Source organism: Apium graveolens, chromosome 10 (genome assembly GCF_009905375.1).
Source record: "Apium graveolens cultivar Ventura chromosome 10, ASM990537v1, whole genome shotgun sequence".
In the NCBI taxonomy this organism is placed as follows: Eukaryota; Viridiplantae; Streptophyta; class Magnoliopsida; order Apiales; family Apiaceae; genus Apium; species Apium graveolens.
Genome location: NC_133656.1, coordinates 58,840,547 through 58,856,432, shown reverse-complemented (window position 1 = coordinate 58,856,432; position 15,886 = coordinate 58,840,547). Strand labels below are relative to the sequence as shown.

Below are 15,886 nucleotides of genomic sequence, written 5' to 3'. Positions count from 1 at the left end.
CAATTATTATGAATCCCATTTCTTCAATCCTGAGTTGGAACATTAAGGGCCTGCATAATATGGTAGCTAGGAGAAATTTGAGGAATCTTGTCCTTAAAAACAAACCAACATTACTACTCATCCAGGAAATAAAATGCCAAACAATAACAGATGATCTAATAGACACTATTTGGGACTCAACATTGCATGGTTGGATTTTCTCACCCTCTGAAGGTAGTGGGGGGAAATCAGGAGGATTATTAACATCATAGGATAACGGCATGATACACCTAATAAGCCAGAAGATTTTCCATAATTGGATATGGATAAGAGGAAGTTTAGTAAATGATCAACTCACTGTGTTTAACTTTATCAACATCTATGCTTCGTGTAATCAACTACGCAAATTACAGTTATGGGAGCAACTGCAACTTATACTCAATGCTCATGACAAAGAACCGGTCATTTTCCTAGGAGACTACAATTGCATCAGAAATGCACAAGAGAGGAGTAAATGTACTTACAGAAACAGTGATTTTAGCTACTTTAACCTTTTCATCAGCTCTAACAATCTGTGGGACGTTCCAAATGAGAACTACAACTACACCTGGTTTGGACCGTTACAAAAATGTAGTCGACTTGACAGAGCTCTTATCAACCATGTGGCCTCTGAAAATTCTACCTTGACACTTAAAGGAGTGGGTAGAAAACAATCTGACCATGTATGTTTATTACTCTATGATTCAACACCAGTTAACTGGGGTCCCAAGCCTTGCAAACCGTTCAACATCTGGCTTCAAAACCCACTAGTGCACTCAATGATTCGATCATCTTTTCAACTTTATTCTCTGACGCATCTAACTCTACAACAGAAGCTCGAAAAGGTGAGGGAAACCATTCAAGCATGGAATATCAATAACAAAAGATTATCAGATAGAGATATCAACTTATTTGAGGCTGAGCTATCAAAATGTGATCAGTCATCCTCTTCTACTAACAGAAATGACATTGAAAGATTATTAAAGAAAGAGTACTTGGCTAGAGAATCAATACTAAGGCAAAAATCGAGAATCAACTAGATCAAAGAAGGGGATGTTAACACCAAATATTTCCATGCTCACATCAGAAGAAGGAACAACACGAACCATATTACAAGGATTTGGAATAGGGGATCATGGGCGACTAAACCAGATGATATCAAATATTTATTCGCATCTCACTTTGAAAAAAGATTTAGGGAAGCAGAAAAAATTAGAATCCTTCAATTAGGATCACTACAACTGGACAAAAACAATAACGAGGAGGCTGCTCTTTTGGAAAATCCTTTCACGTACGAGGATATGAAATTAGAACTAGAATAAATGGATCTAAATAAGGCACCTGGTCCGAATAGATTTAATGTCAAATACATCAAAACCATGTGGAAGTTCATTTACCCAGATTACTGTCACCTTCGACATTCCTTCCACTCCAATGTTACTCTACCAGCAGGTATGAATGCTTCATTCATAGTGTTAATACCAAAAACCATCAACCCTACCCTATTAGCTCAATTCAGATCCATAAGCCTTATCAACACCATCATGAAAATAATTTTCAAAATTCTAGCCAACGGAGGTAGACTTCTTCTACCAAACATCATTGCGGAGGAACAATCAGCTTTCGTTAAAGGTAGACAAGTTGCAGACTCGATTTTCATCACGAATGAGGTCGTACACAGCATAAAAAATAAACACTCTAAAGGTATTATACTCAAGCTCAATTTTGAGAAAGCATTCGACTCGATCAACTAGAACTTCTTGCTACAAACATTACAGAATATGGGGTTTGGCTTGAAATGGATTTCTTGGGTGCATGCAATCATTTCAACGGCCAAATAATCAGTTATTATTAATGGCAGTCCTTCTAGAGAATTTGGAATGGAGCGAGATTTACGACAACAGGACCTGATTTCCCCACTACTCTTCATCATAGCCACACAAGTGTTCCATGTACTTATTAGTAAGGCGAAAGAACTGAACTTAATCAGAGGAATTCAAATAGGAGGTACTCTCAGCATTACTCATCTCCAATTTGCAGACGATACAATATTGCTTTTAGAGGACGACTAGCAGTCAATCAAAGGATTTAAAATTGTTCTTACAATTTTTTAATTGCTATCTGAGCTCAAGTCAATTATTCCAAAAGCTTTATTTTTTGCACCTTCCACCCGTACACATGTGGTTGACTCCTAGGCAACCTGGCTCAATTGTAATAAGGGCACACTTCCATTCACTCACTTGGGTGCAACAATGGGAGCTCCATGCAAAAAGAAATCATTTTGGAGACCTCTCACGAAAAAAATCTCAACCAGGCTAAGCACTTGGAGATGTAATGTATTATCCGAGCAAGGGAGGCTGGTTCTTATTAATGCGGTAATAGACACACTACCTTTATACTGGTTATCCCTGTATAGACTCCCTAAAGGAATCATTCAAGAGATTGAAAGATTAAAAAGGAGATTTTACTGGTGAGAAATTAGTGAGAACCATATGATCTTGAGAAAGTTACACTTGGTGAGCTGGAAAACAATTTGCAGAGACAAAAACAAAGGTGGCTTAGGTGTCAAACTACTGGATAAAAAAATATTTCTATGCTAGAAAAATGGTGGTGGAAGGCATTGTTAGAACCAGATAAACTGTGGTATAAGGTCCTGGCTTCCAAATAAGGAGATCAGTTTCTAACTAATCCAAGAATAGCACGGCATGACTTATCTCCCATCCTACAGAGTATCTCTCAAATCCAACACCATCACCAACTAAAACTATTCCAAAGACAGGATGTCTACCGTAAATTAGGTGACGGGAAAATTGGTGCAATTCTGGAATGTATTTGGCATGACGGGACCAAATTGGCTCAACAATTCAACCGCCTTTATCTGCTTCATTGTAATCAAAAATATCTCTGTCAAAGCAATGGTGTCCTCCTAGCTCAATCTATCTCCATCCATGCGATGGAGAATACCACTTAGAGGGTGGGAATTGCAAGAAGAAACGCACCTTCATAATTTCATTGCAGCAATTCAACTTCGAGCTAGGAGAGACAGGGTAATCTGGAAACTGAACAATCAGGAATATTCACCATCGCTAGGGTACTCTGTCCTCCAAGGTAACATAACCAACTCCCCATGTTGGTCTTTACTGTGGAAGCAACAAACCCCCCATAACGTCAAATTTTTCCTCTGAAATGCTATCAATGATGCCTTACCAACCCTTACTAACATCAAATCTAGGAAAATCATACTATATGACACTTGTAAATGGTGCCATAACGATCCAGAGAATCAATCCCACTTTCTATGGTCATGCTCACTAGCTCAACTTGGTTGGAAACTCCTCCTACAGTGGTTTAACCTCACTACAGTGCAGTTACCTTTTTTGTCCCTGCATGCAGCATTATTTTACTTCAACAAAGATCTGAAATCAATAGGAGGGGGGACTTGCCTCATAGCTATGCTTTGGACCCTATGGTTAACCAAAAATGAATGCGTATTCAATAACACAAGAATTCTGGAAACAACAATAGATCAGTGATTCAAGAACAGAGCCTGGGAGTGGAGCATTTCTAAACAACAAATCACGGAAGATTTTAAGGCTAACTGGCTCATCAACCCTCTATTATCTTATAAAAATCATGAATTTTGGGCCAGAATTAGACTGATAGACTTCATGCTCCATGATAACACCTTTGGTGGGTTCATAGATGGGTCTTGGAAAACAACTCAAGTGGGCTGCAAAATGGGTATAAGAGGATTCATTATGGACAAAAATCGTAAGGTTCGTTTTCTTTTCTCTGGCCCAGTATACAACTCAGTTGAAGGTTGGGAAATTGAATTCATAGCACTTAGCTTTGCATGTGAAGCAATCATCAACAAAATGGGGTTGCATGCATCATGCTGCCTAACTACGGACTCTAAACTGCTATATAAAGACGTATGCAGGAGCAGGGCTAATCTTAGACAGGCTGATAGAGCAACTGAGTACCTACAACCCATTATCAGTATGAGCAATATAAAAGTGATACTAATCAATCGAACCCAAAATGGTGAGGCAGACCTACTAGCAAAAAAGGGTGTCGCTCGTCCTTCCATGGTGTCACGTTGGAGTTAATATACAACTCGACTTAACTAGTTCATTTAATTCAGTACCTCAGATGTCAACCTTGTTCTTCAGGCGAAGTTTCGCCACAACAGATTTTCTGTTAACAAACTTAAGTCCTTCTCAGAGAAACATTCAATTCTCAGCCACTTATCCCTGACCCTTATCTGCATACTCGAGTACCTCCTGGCCTATATTATTACCTGAAGATTCTTTAGATTTTGCCTACTACCCTATTTTTAAATCTGTCTTAGCAGTCAATGCATTGTGATGACTCACCGTTTGTTAGTTAGCTGGTGGGTGAAAGGAGTAGTAAATACGCTCCTTATATAACAGACCTTCTTCTTCCTATTCTTACCACCTTCTCATTCCTCTTAACCCTACCTTTCACTCTCCTTCTCATGGCGTATCACTGGATGCCCCCCTCAGGGTACGTTAAAAATCAACACCCATGCTGTAGCTGCAACAGTCCCGACTCGATATGATAATGAAGCCGGTATGGATGCCATTTATTGTGACTCAATGGGGAAACTAAGGCACATCATATTTGGGGTCATCCCTAACCTCACTGTAATAGGAGCACATCTATGGATCATCTTCATAGTCCTCAAACGTGCATTTCTTGAGGGTTATCGTGATGTCATAATAAAAACGGACAATCTTGCTGCATATATAGCCATCAAAAACTTCTCCCTAAGAGTTGAAGCTCAGATCTTTGACATTGTATCACAGATTGATATACGCATAAGGGATCCTCGCTGGTTTTGCATACTTTCCTTTATATTCCCAGCTCGTAACAGAATAGGTTACATAACTAGAGTAGGTCTGGAACTTGGAGACCGTCTTTATACTCTGGACAGACCAGTTGCAGGGGTGGAAGAACTACTAGATTGGGACATTGGCATGGGTCCAGACCACCCTGATTATGAAAATATCGTCCTAGCAACTAATGCTCCAGACCCCGTAGATTTTGGCTCAGCTCTTACTCTTTGAGGAAATGTGACAGACTTGGGACTAGGCCAGCTTAATGCACTTCAATCTGTGGCTTGGGACGTTAAAGAAGTCGAGAATCCAGTTGGCTTGGATGATGTTCAAGAGGATCACTTTCAGGGTGATATAGCTTCTGATGATGGGCTCCTATTTGCAGGAGACATTCCCCCGGTGGACTGAACCGGTAGCTTCAGATGGAAGAATCATCAAGAAGGATCTAGTTACTCACCTTCCTAACACTAGATAACCACCTTCCTAACACTAGATTAGCTAGTAATTATATAATTAATCTAGCGTAGTCAGATAACCACCTTCCTAACACTAGATTTTAGGTGTAAGGTTTAGTATATAGATTGTATGTATTGTGTAGAAGTTGGTTTTTGGGTTAATACTCACCTCTGATGATTTGTATTGCAAGGCTTTTTTCCCTCTCTCAATATAAATGCTTAACAAAAAAAATAGTGTTAGTTAACGGGAGATAGGAGTTGCAATTGAGTATTTAAATTAAAATATTACTAATTTAGGAGTTTTAAAATTTTAGCAATTTTGTTGGATATCTCAAAATAAAAAAGTTAACAACTTAATTGGATAGAAAGAATATGATGTCTATAATTGATTTATATTAAAAAAAAATATTCTTTTCATAATTTTCATTTTGTTAAACATAAATTAAAATTCTACCCGAATTACTTTTATGTTTAGTTAAATTTATGTTTAGAAAAGTTTGAACAATAAACTTTCTAGACATAAAATTTAAAAATTAGTAAACTTTTAAAAATTGTAAATATAAATTTGTTTGATGACCCTTATTACATTTATTACATAATACGTAAGAAGAGTTATTTTTTAGTATACTAAAAATTAACAAAGCATATAGTTTATCTGTGACACGGCCCACGAAATGAAGTTACAACCCAAAGTTTAACAACTATATATTGTTTTTATTATTAGTCACATATTAAGTTTTTATATCATAATAATTTAATCAAGTTAATCTCAATAATTAAGTAAAAATGTGAATATATATTTTAATGAATGTTTCATTACATATTACAATATGAGAAAACGCGGTGCGAGGTTGATTTGAGATAACTTAATTGAAATTATATTATACTTTATATAAATACTGAATGATATTTTTGTAATAATTGAAACGACTTATATTTACAAAAGTAACCCCTATTTATGTTATATTAATGTTAACCTTAGGGTTGTTATTCTGGTGTAATCTCGTAGCAAGCTCATGACAAAATATATATATATATATATATATATATATATATATATATATATATCTTAAAAATAACATTTTGAATTTTGTATTGTATATTTAGTAAATATTTTACTAATTTTAAAAATATATTACTATAAAATTAAGATGTTAGCGCTACAAGTCAACCCAGTACATGGTTTTGGTAAAGTATTTTTAATTAAAGAAACTAGTTTCCCGCAATCTCAAATGTAGCCTACAGGTGATTTCCTCTCAAACTTCTTAAACCTACAAATGATTTATTTTCCGACAAAAACTATAACATTTTATTATTATTGAGTTGTACTCACCTGTTTTGAGAATTAAAATTTTAGAGTTGTTTTAAATATTTAAATTAATATTTTATGTTTCTGACAAAAAATAAGTTTTGGTTAAATAATTTTAAATTTGAATTATAAAGCTCATATTAAATATAGATTTTATTTAACTAATATAATTATAACAAATTACACTATACAATTGTATTAATTTTTTTTAAAAAAAATCAAATCACGTGATGTTAGTTAATATATATTATTTTATTTTTCATAAAAATTAAGTAAGAAATAAATTAAATCTAGACAAATACAAATTTCCTCCAAATTTTCAAAGTCAGACGTAAGAAACTGGTGATATATACAAACGTTTCTCTCTCTCTCTCTCGTGTCTATCTCCATTTTGTTCTTGCCATTTTCTTCCCCTCTTCACATAGCTCAACCATACAAACCCAGAAAAAAAAAACAAAAAGTAAACATTTATACATAAAACTTTATTTTAAGACAGCCCTTTTGTTTGATCTAGAGAAAAAAAATGTTGGCAACAATGAAAGAGCTTGAAAGACTCAATTTAGCTGCAATTTGGGTACTTGTTGTTGCTTTATTATGTTCTTCATCAGTTGTGTTTGCTAATGATGTAGTTCATCATGATAACGTTGCTCCAAAGCAGCCTGGCTGTGAGAATGACTTTGTTCTGGTAATACCCTTCTTTTTTCTTCATTTGTTATTGATGGGTTGGTGTGAATTATTGTTTTTTTTATCTTGGTTTGATTTTTTGATGATCAGGGTGATTGATTTTTGAGTTGGGTTTGGTTTGCTAGGTGATTTTAATTGGATGGTCATGTGTTGACTAATATATGTGTGGAGAATTTTGTTTTATGTACAGATTGTGTGTCTATGATTGAAATATTCAAAGATTATGTCGGATTGAAGACACTCGGGTAACAAGTTGTGTCGTTGGTGCTTGAAATTACGGATAATATGTAATTGCAAAAAAGGGAAATGTGAATTGGACATGTGGATTTTATTGATTTTGAATTTAGTTTTACTATGTTGTTGTATTGGATTCATGGAAAAGATTTTTCTTTTTCATTCAAGTGACCCTTTAATTAATTTGGAAAGTTTAGTTTGTGGATTTTAGTTACATCAATTAAATTAAATAATATTGTATAAGGGATGCTAATTGGGAATGAACTATGAATATAGATATTCTGTTCTGTGGTGCTATCTAATACCCTATTATATTGTATTTGTAGTCTTATGTTGAACTACAATTGCATGTAATTTTTTTGTAGTTAATGATGTAAGTGGCTATGATGCATACACATTCTTTATGTTAATAACTTAAGATGTGTGTCTCTTTCTAAGATGTGAACAGATGGGTTGAACTAAAGTTTTCTAATAACTTAAGATGAAGAAAAAATGAGTTGTCTGACACTGTTTAGCGAATATAGTGTGTGTAATCTAATTCCTCCTTGTGGTTAATAATACTAGTAGATATTTATATTTTGGGGACAGAAATTATTTTAATAAAAAAAATCTGGTTATATTAACTATCTCTTCTTGTGTTAAATTCTTATTCACTAAACATAATAAATAGGTAAAAGTTCGAACCTACCTTGATAATGAAGCAAAAGATGTGTTTGTTGGTGTTGGTGCTCGATTTGGTCCCACATTACCTTCAAAGAAGGAGGACTTTGAACAAAGAAGTGTTGTCCTGGCAGATCCGCCTGATTGTTGCAGTAAACCCAAAAATAAGGTTTTATTTGCAACTCTGCTCTGCTCATTGACGGATACTTATTTACCTGTGAAGGTCACACTTCAATTAGAAGTTCAAAAAATATTTCTCCTGTGGTGAACTCTAACATCCAGATGACCTGTTTTATGTTAGCTTACAGGTGAGGTTATCCTAGTGTTCCGCGGTAACTGCAGTTTTACATCAAAGACCAATATTGCTGAAGCTGCTGGCGCATCAGCTATCCTCATTGTAAACAATCGTAAAGGTACTTCAGTTTCACATCATACTATTTCTGTCAATTATAAAGACTGGTCTCCAGCGCTTTCCCATATTAGTCAAACTGTCAAAGACTATTTTTGTCAAACCTAAGATTGATACTCAAGATGACATCAATCTTTTAGTTTTTGTGGGCTGTAGATCTCACATCTAGTAGTGAAAGTAAATAAACAACTAGAAAAACAATAAAAATAATAATAACTGGGCAATCTACTAAAGCATTGAAAGATGAAATACAGTAACTTCTTTCTCCACAGCAAATAATATAAATAATAGGAGGGAAAAACAAGAACGTATAGATTGCTGGTAGATCTGTGGTATAACGTCATAGCGAGATTGCCATGTCTTACGACTAGCATGTTAGAAAGAAAATATGAGATAACAAACTAATTCAAATATCACTTCTACTTCTTGTTTAAATCGTCAAGTAGAAGTAAAATAAGAACACCAAATTAATATGTCCCAACATCTTAAGTTGTATTATTAATTAATATAATTATCAATAATACAAATCAGTGTGAATTAATCTTATGAACATGCTGTTTCTCAAACAATATCGAAGTCTAATACTACCTAAGCGTACCATCAAACTTATTATGAATATGTATATATAGCTATCACAAACTTAACCACATAGAGATATTATATTTGTTATTCAAGTCATACCATTTTTGATACCTAACGATTTAACTTTGTGACCAAGACTTACCATCTAAATAATAACATTGATACAAATAATTAAATCACAACCCATATTTCTCTTGGATTGTCCAAGGCCCATACACCACATTGGGTTGTGCACACCATAGCATAAATGATATCTTTTACTCTCTTGTGTGTCTTCTAAGTCTCATTGGGTTGAAGTACTTATCTCCCTCACTGGTCTAATTTCTTGATCCTAGTCATTCTGGCTAAGGCATAAAAAAAGTTACCTTGGAAGTAAGAAAGCCATCTCAATGCTGTTTCTCCTTAACTTTCACCATTGAAACTCATTTCCTTCACATTTTTGTATGTGTTGCTCCTTAAATAAAAACAGGAGCTAACATTAACATACAATGTCTTTAACATGAATGTAGCCGGTCCTTACGATGTTAAAAGGGTCTTTAATATTGTTCATGAAGTTAAATGTTGTATATTATTAATTAGCAAAAATGTATAAATTAAAATTAATTTATAACTTAATTTCTTCTGCAGAGCTTTTCAAAATGGTATGTGAAGTGAATGATACATTCAAGGAAATCAGCATACCCGCTGTTATGCTCCCACAAGATGTCGGTGCAACTTTGAGAGAAAATATGAACAGAAATCTTAATGGTAAGACTTATTTAGTGGGCAAGTTATAGATAAGGGTAACTATGATTTGAAATGGAAATTCAAAGACTACAAAACAAAACTCTATTGCGAAAATTGTTTTGTCAAATTTGCACATTTTATCGTTTTTTCATTATTGGAAAGGTGGGTTTTCATGTTAAAGGGTCATCTATTCTGAAATGCTGTTTTCATAGTTTTTACTTTTTTTTAGCTTTTGTTTCTTTTCTTATGTAACAAGATGTGTCCTATTATAGTAATGGTCTATTATATTATTGTACATGACTGAAGCCTCTCATTTTTATAGATGTTATGTAAAATTTGCAATTCGTTCGTCATGCACTTCAATTTACAAAATCTTCTTTTTGTTCAGTTTCCGTTCGACTACACTCTCCTGATCGCCCATCAGTTGATGTGGCTGAAGTATTTTTATGGCTAATGGCTGTTGGAACCATCTTATGTGCGTCCTATTGGTCAGCATGGAGTGACAGAGAAGCCCTTATTGAACAAGAGAAGCTCCTGAAGGTCCTTCTAGTCCTATGATAATTTGTTCATGTTGTAGGATGATTGGTTCATAGTTTTAGGTACTTGCTAAAAATTCTTTGGGCTTCAATTTGATATGTTTAATGTTCTTGCAGGACGCAGCAGATGATTATTTGAGGACAGATGAAAATTCTTACAGTAGCGTGGTGGACATCACCACAAAATCCGCGATTTTATTTGTTGTGATAGCATCCTGTTTCTTGGTCCTGCTTTACAAGTTTATGTCATACAGATTTATTGAAATTTTGGTGGTCATATTTTGCATTGGTGGAATCGAGGTGTGCTTTCCCTTCACATCACTTATTTCTGTTTGTTTGTGCTTTTTTTACTTTATGAAATTCACAACAAAATTTGTTCTGTCACTTGTTTGTGCTCTTAGCCATGATTAATTGAAAATTTAATGAACTGTATGAATGTACATTTTCACAATTCCGTTTCAAGCTATACCTGATATGAAGTTTAAAATCCCTCTCTTGCTCCTTTTAGATGTAATTTTCTTCTCCTTTGTTGACATGTTTTTTGTGCTCATGATCAGTTGTCAATTTCTCCTACATAAAATAGGCATATGACTGGAATTGTTAGAGGAAAAATCAATGTATAATTGTATATATTTCTAAATCTTTTTTTTAGCATCACACAGTCTGGTATCGCATGTTACCAGACTATTACATACACATTATTTAGAGAGGAGTTTGGCTTGTTTGATATTCTGGCCACCATATGGTATTACTTCATGCATTCACGAACTAATTGATTTTTAACTGGAAGCTGTTCTAGTTGCTTCCTCATTTTTATGCTACTTATTGTGCTATTTTGTTAGAAACAAAAATCTTAACTACGCACTCATACTTCAGTCGTGAATATACAAATTTATCTATCTGAAAAATACCTGGCATACTGTGGATTATGTAATTTTGTTCAACTACCGACCTCTTTTTATTCTAGTTTTTAATGTGATTTGAGACCTGGCCTGGATATCTTGAAAACCAGGTCCTATTCCATTTGGAAGTACTCTCTATTGAAAATTATTAGGAAAAAAATATCTTGCATTTATCTTATTCACTTATTGTTCTTGTGATTAGTGCTAATACCGGTCCTTTTGCATTGACAGGGTTTGCAAACTTGTCTGGTGGCTTTGTTATCATGGTATACAAAATGTTCTGTTATGGGTCCTAACTTCTGTGTAATATAATTTTTATTGTCTGGCTAACTTTCAAAAAACATCTATGGAAATAAAATGTCCCATTTTGTTGCGTCTTCCTGCTATTTTCATGTTGAGATATATGGGACTCGAGATCTTATCCTTCAGAGTAATCTGAATATTGATGTTTTTTCCTTTCTCCTTTTATGTGTAAATTCTTTAACTCTGGAGAGAGTTAAGTTGAACAAAATGTATGCTCCAATTAACACCTTAGGGTTTTGAGAAAGTTGGTTGTGCATTCATACGAGTGAGATGAAATGTTGAATATCTAATCAAGGCCTCTTCTAACATGTTCCGGAAGAGTTCAGAGTTGGTTACTTAACAAGTTACGCATAGGAGTTTTCAGATTAGGATACTGGTAATATCGTTCTTCCACCTCCAAATGTTCTTGAATAAGGTAATCTAGTCCTATTTACTAGACATAAATATTAGTATATACCTGAACTTGGGCAAAATTAGTGAAGAAATTAATAGTTGCGTTGAGGCATACAATAGCCATTATTCTTAGTCATTAAAGTAGGGATATTTCTATTCTTTTCTCATTCTTTTCCGTCAGTTGATTGCTAGAATATTTATACCTAATTTGGTTAAATTTCAAGTAAATATTTATTGCAATGACACGATTTTATCTACGTTGTTGTTGCATAAGATCTATTAAGAATGATTAACTTTTATTGAATACAGTTTCAGGTTTTTTGACCATGCTCGTGATTCATATGTTAAAATACCCTTTCTGGGTGCTGTCTCATACTTGACTCTGGGTGTTACTCCATTCTGCATAGCTTTCGCTGTTGTGTGGGCAGCTTATCGCCGTGTTTCCATTGCTTGGATAGGTCAAGATATCCTTGTAAGAATTCTTGTGTATGCATTTTGTTCGTTAATAGTTCATTATCATTTAATTCTGAGTGGACACGGATTCCCTGCCACATTCTGTTCCCTAGTAGAGGGGATTAATTTGAACCCCGAAAGCTCAGAAGATTATACTTAAAGAAGCGAGGGTAAAGTGCTCAATGTAATTGCTTCGTTATGGATTGAAGTGCTACAAATATCATATATTCCTTCATGATCGCTAGTGTCTAGTCAGGGTCGTAGGGGGTCTTCTTAACTGTGTATAACCTCTAATGTTGTGTTTATTTGGGAAGAATAGAATGTAATGAAATTAAAGGAAAATAATGGAGTTTGGAAGGAAGATTTGAAAAAAAAAAGATATGAGGGAGTGTAAATTTTTTATGATAAAAATTATGAAGACAATGATTATACAACATATAACATACCCGAGCAAGTACAGACAATTATCTGAAAATGAATGCAAGTCAGCAGGGTTAACACTTATCAGCTTGTTTGAAAGATGAGCACTCTACTTCCAGTCTTCGGGGCTATTTAAAATACCTGCTTTTCTGTAATGCCTTTAGATCTGCATCAGTCCAAATTTATCTTTTATCAACTTGGGGAAAGGGTAGTGCCACCGATAGGATTTACATTGGTTTTCTGGATGTAAAAGATACTTCATTATTCAGATTTATTTCTAGTTTCTACCATGCTGTATTAAGTGGAATATAATTGTCCTATTCCATTAGTTATAAATCGGATCCCAGTAACCTTAATCTGGAACTCCTATGTTTGTTATGTTAATCCTTTTTCAGTTTTTTACCATTTTTACATTAATTAATTATAGTTATCCTGAGGTATGTACTTCAGATATTCCCTAACTCTTGCTATAGTTTCGTGCTTACTGTATATAATTCCTTACAATTAACATAGGTCAGGGAAATGTATATATACTTGAGATGAATCTTCAAGTGTTATTTTTTAGTACAACTTAACTTTTCCTTTTCAATCAGGGTATTGCATTGATAATAACAGTTCTTCAAATCGTACGGGTTCCAAATCTCAAGGTAACTATCCTATCCATTTTCTTTAGTGAACGACTGGGCTAATATGCGGAGACACCCGCCCACTCCCCCCCCCCCCCAAAAAAAACATGCACACACACTCACACAAGTAACCTGTGGTTTGTGTGCGCATGGTACCACAAGCAGAGTATCTATCTTTCAGAAATTGATTCTGGGAAATGCCGCACATGTTGATAGTAAATGTGTCAATTATGTTGATGTATTGCACATGATATACATAGACTAGCTGCTACAACTGGTAATCAGTTCACATCTTTACTTCTTAATTAAGAATCCGTAAACCATGACATATGGAAACTATGTTTCGATCTAGTGGCCGACATGTGTGAGATTGATTTGATTCTACAGCTTATATATTATTGTGCCATTTTTATCTAGGGGATTTCTAAGGTTTTGCCATTTGCATAATATTATGGTCTTGGAGGGTGCTTGGTCCTTCGAGTACTTCCAAATCGACAAGATATGAACCAGATAGTATACTTCTTAGAGTCAACAGAATGAAGTATGAACTATTAGGAATCAGCTTCTACCTTAGCTTCTGCAGATAATTGAAGATTGCAAATCACTGTTTTCCTTTATTTATAATTCAGCTGCTAAACATGTTCAATGTTATTTCTCTTTAATTCGTGTCTTTAGGTTGGAACAGTTCTTCTCAGTTGCGCTTTCTTGTATGACATTTTCTGGGTCTTCATCTCCAAATGGCTGTTCCATAAAAGTGTTATGATAGTGGTGAGTTCTTGAATGTTTCCATTCCACTGGGGACTTCATTAAACACATTTGGAACCATATAATGACATGTATGGAATGCTTTTCTCCTCTCTCTACAGGTAGCTCGGGGTGATAATAGCGGCGAAGATGGCATTCCCATGCTGTTAAAAATTCCACGGATGTTTGATACCTGGGGTGGCTACAGCATTATTGGATTTGGTGATATTATCTTACCAGGATTGCTAGTAGCATTTTCTCTAAGGTCTGAGCGTATAGATAACGCATTGTCTCCACTGATCGTGGATTTGTATATACACTATTCAGTCAGTATGTCACTTCTTTTATTTAAAATAAATACATAAGAAAGCTAATAATTTATTTTATTTTCTTTACTTGCAGGTATGACTGGCTAGCAAAAAAAAATCTTCGAGGTGGCTACTTTATCTGGACTATAATGGCTTATGGTTTAGGTATGAAAATAACAATTTGTATGATCATGCACACTCTGAGTACGAGTTTATGAGATACCTCTTTCAAACACTTCTGTTCAACATGATCCACATCAAGTTCGGTACAAGATTTTGTGATTTTGTAACACTTCTAAAAATTCTGTACAAGCATTATACTTGTATCTATAAACCTATAACAAACAAGATCCCTAAATTTTGAATTAATATGCTTTAAAAGTTGATACTGAGAGAGAGAATAGACTGTGTTCAGAGAGAGTGATTTTTAATCATGTGTGATTTTCTTAGCCTGGAATGTTTTTGCTATTTGCTACAGGTCTCCTCGTCACGTATCTAGCTTTGAACTTGATGGATGGGCATGGTCAACCGGCTTTGCTTTACATTGTGCCTTTCATGCTAGGTACACTTTCAAGCTACCGAATTTAGTCTAATGTCACTTAAAGTAGGCATCTTTGTTCTATTACGAAAAGAACATGAATTATGGCATGAATTAGAGCTCTTTATTGTCGCATTTCTGTTCCAGTTTCGATTGTGATACTTAAAAGTGTGTGCTCATGCAGGCACACTCTTGACGCTGGGAAATAAACAACGGGAACTCGAGAACTTGTGGAATAAAGGAGAACCAGAGAGAATATGCCCGCATGAGCCAACACAGTAAACCATACCGTTTGACTGCGAATCATATCTAACATCATTTAGGAAATACCGAACTCTGATAGCTGTAGATTAGACTTTGTACTTTTGAATCCTTGCTCTGTAAAATATGTCACATATGGTAAAAATGTTAATTTGGAACGAACCAATACACCTAGTTTGTTCCCTCCACCCCATTGGATTGTTAAAATTGTTGAATCCCTCACATAATTTGAACAATGTTAACAATCCAGTCGGACGGAGGGAGTATTAATTATAAGTCATATACACCAACTTCTTAACTACTTGCATTTTAACATAGAAGGTTTTATCTTTGATGACTCTGGACAACTTCAAGTTGATTCGTATCTTCCAAAATTTGAAGAGCTCAATAAGTCTTGATTCAATAGCTTATGAGAAAGGAACTTTATTTTATCAGTCTATGTGCCTGCATTGCTATAGCTTTCTAG

The 15,886-nt window shown here is 34.7% G+C and overlaps 1 protein-coding gene across 3 annotated transcripts; it reads left to right on the top strand.

The window, feature by feature from the left end:
• Window positions 1–6,975: 6,975 nt before the first annotated feature.
• Window positions 6,976–15,754, top strand: LOC141693413 (signal peptide peptidase-like 2). 3 transcript variants are annotated; one of them, XM_074498513.1, is made up of 14 exons: window positions 6,976–7,326; window positions 8,230–8,388; window positions 8,521–8,632; window positions 9,838–9,957; window positions 10,325–10,476; window positions 10,590–10,772; window positions 11,606–11,640; window positions 12,386–12,542; window positions 13,537–13,590; window positions 14,245–14,337; window positions 14,436–14,578; window positions 14,716–14,786; window positions 15,100–15,183; window positions 15,344–15,754. In XM_074498513.1, exons 1-14 carry the CDS (start codon window positions 7,165–7,167, stop codon window positions 15,439–15,441), a joined length of 1,623 nt encoding a protein of 540 aa, XP_074354614.1. In that variant the 5' UTR covers window positions 6,976–7,164; the 3' UTR covers window positions 15,442–15,754. The 3 variants fall into 3 exon arrangements, with proteins under 3 accessions (XP_074354614.1, XP_074354613.1, XP_074354616.1); XM_074498512.1 differs by having other exon boundaries at window positions 12,380–12,542; XM_074498515.1 differs by lacking the exon at window positions 6,976–7,326 and having other exon boundaries at window positions 8,261–8,388; window positions 8,528–8,632; window positions 12,380–12,542.
• The last annotated feature ends 132 nt before the right edge of the window (window positions 15,755–15,886 follow it).

Bases quoted from the DNA above. Each gene is read 5' to 3' on its own strand.
- LOC141693413 (XM_074498512.1), top strand. From the start codon at position 7,165: ATGTTGGCAACAATGAAAGAGCTTGAAAGACTCAATTTAGCTGCAATT. The intron at 11,641-12,379 runs GTATACAAAATG...TATTGAATACAG, and splicing joins CTGGTGGCTTTGTTATCATG to TTTCAGGTTTTTTGACCATG. The intron at 13,591-14,244 runs GTAACTATCCTA...TCGTGTCTTTAG, and splicing joins TACGGGTTCCAAATCTCAAG to GTTGGAACAGTTCTTCTCAG.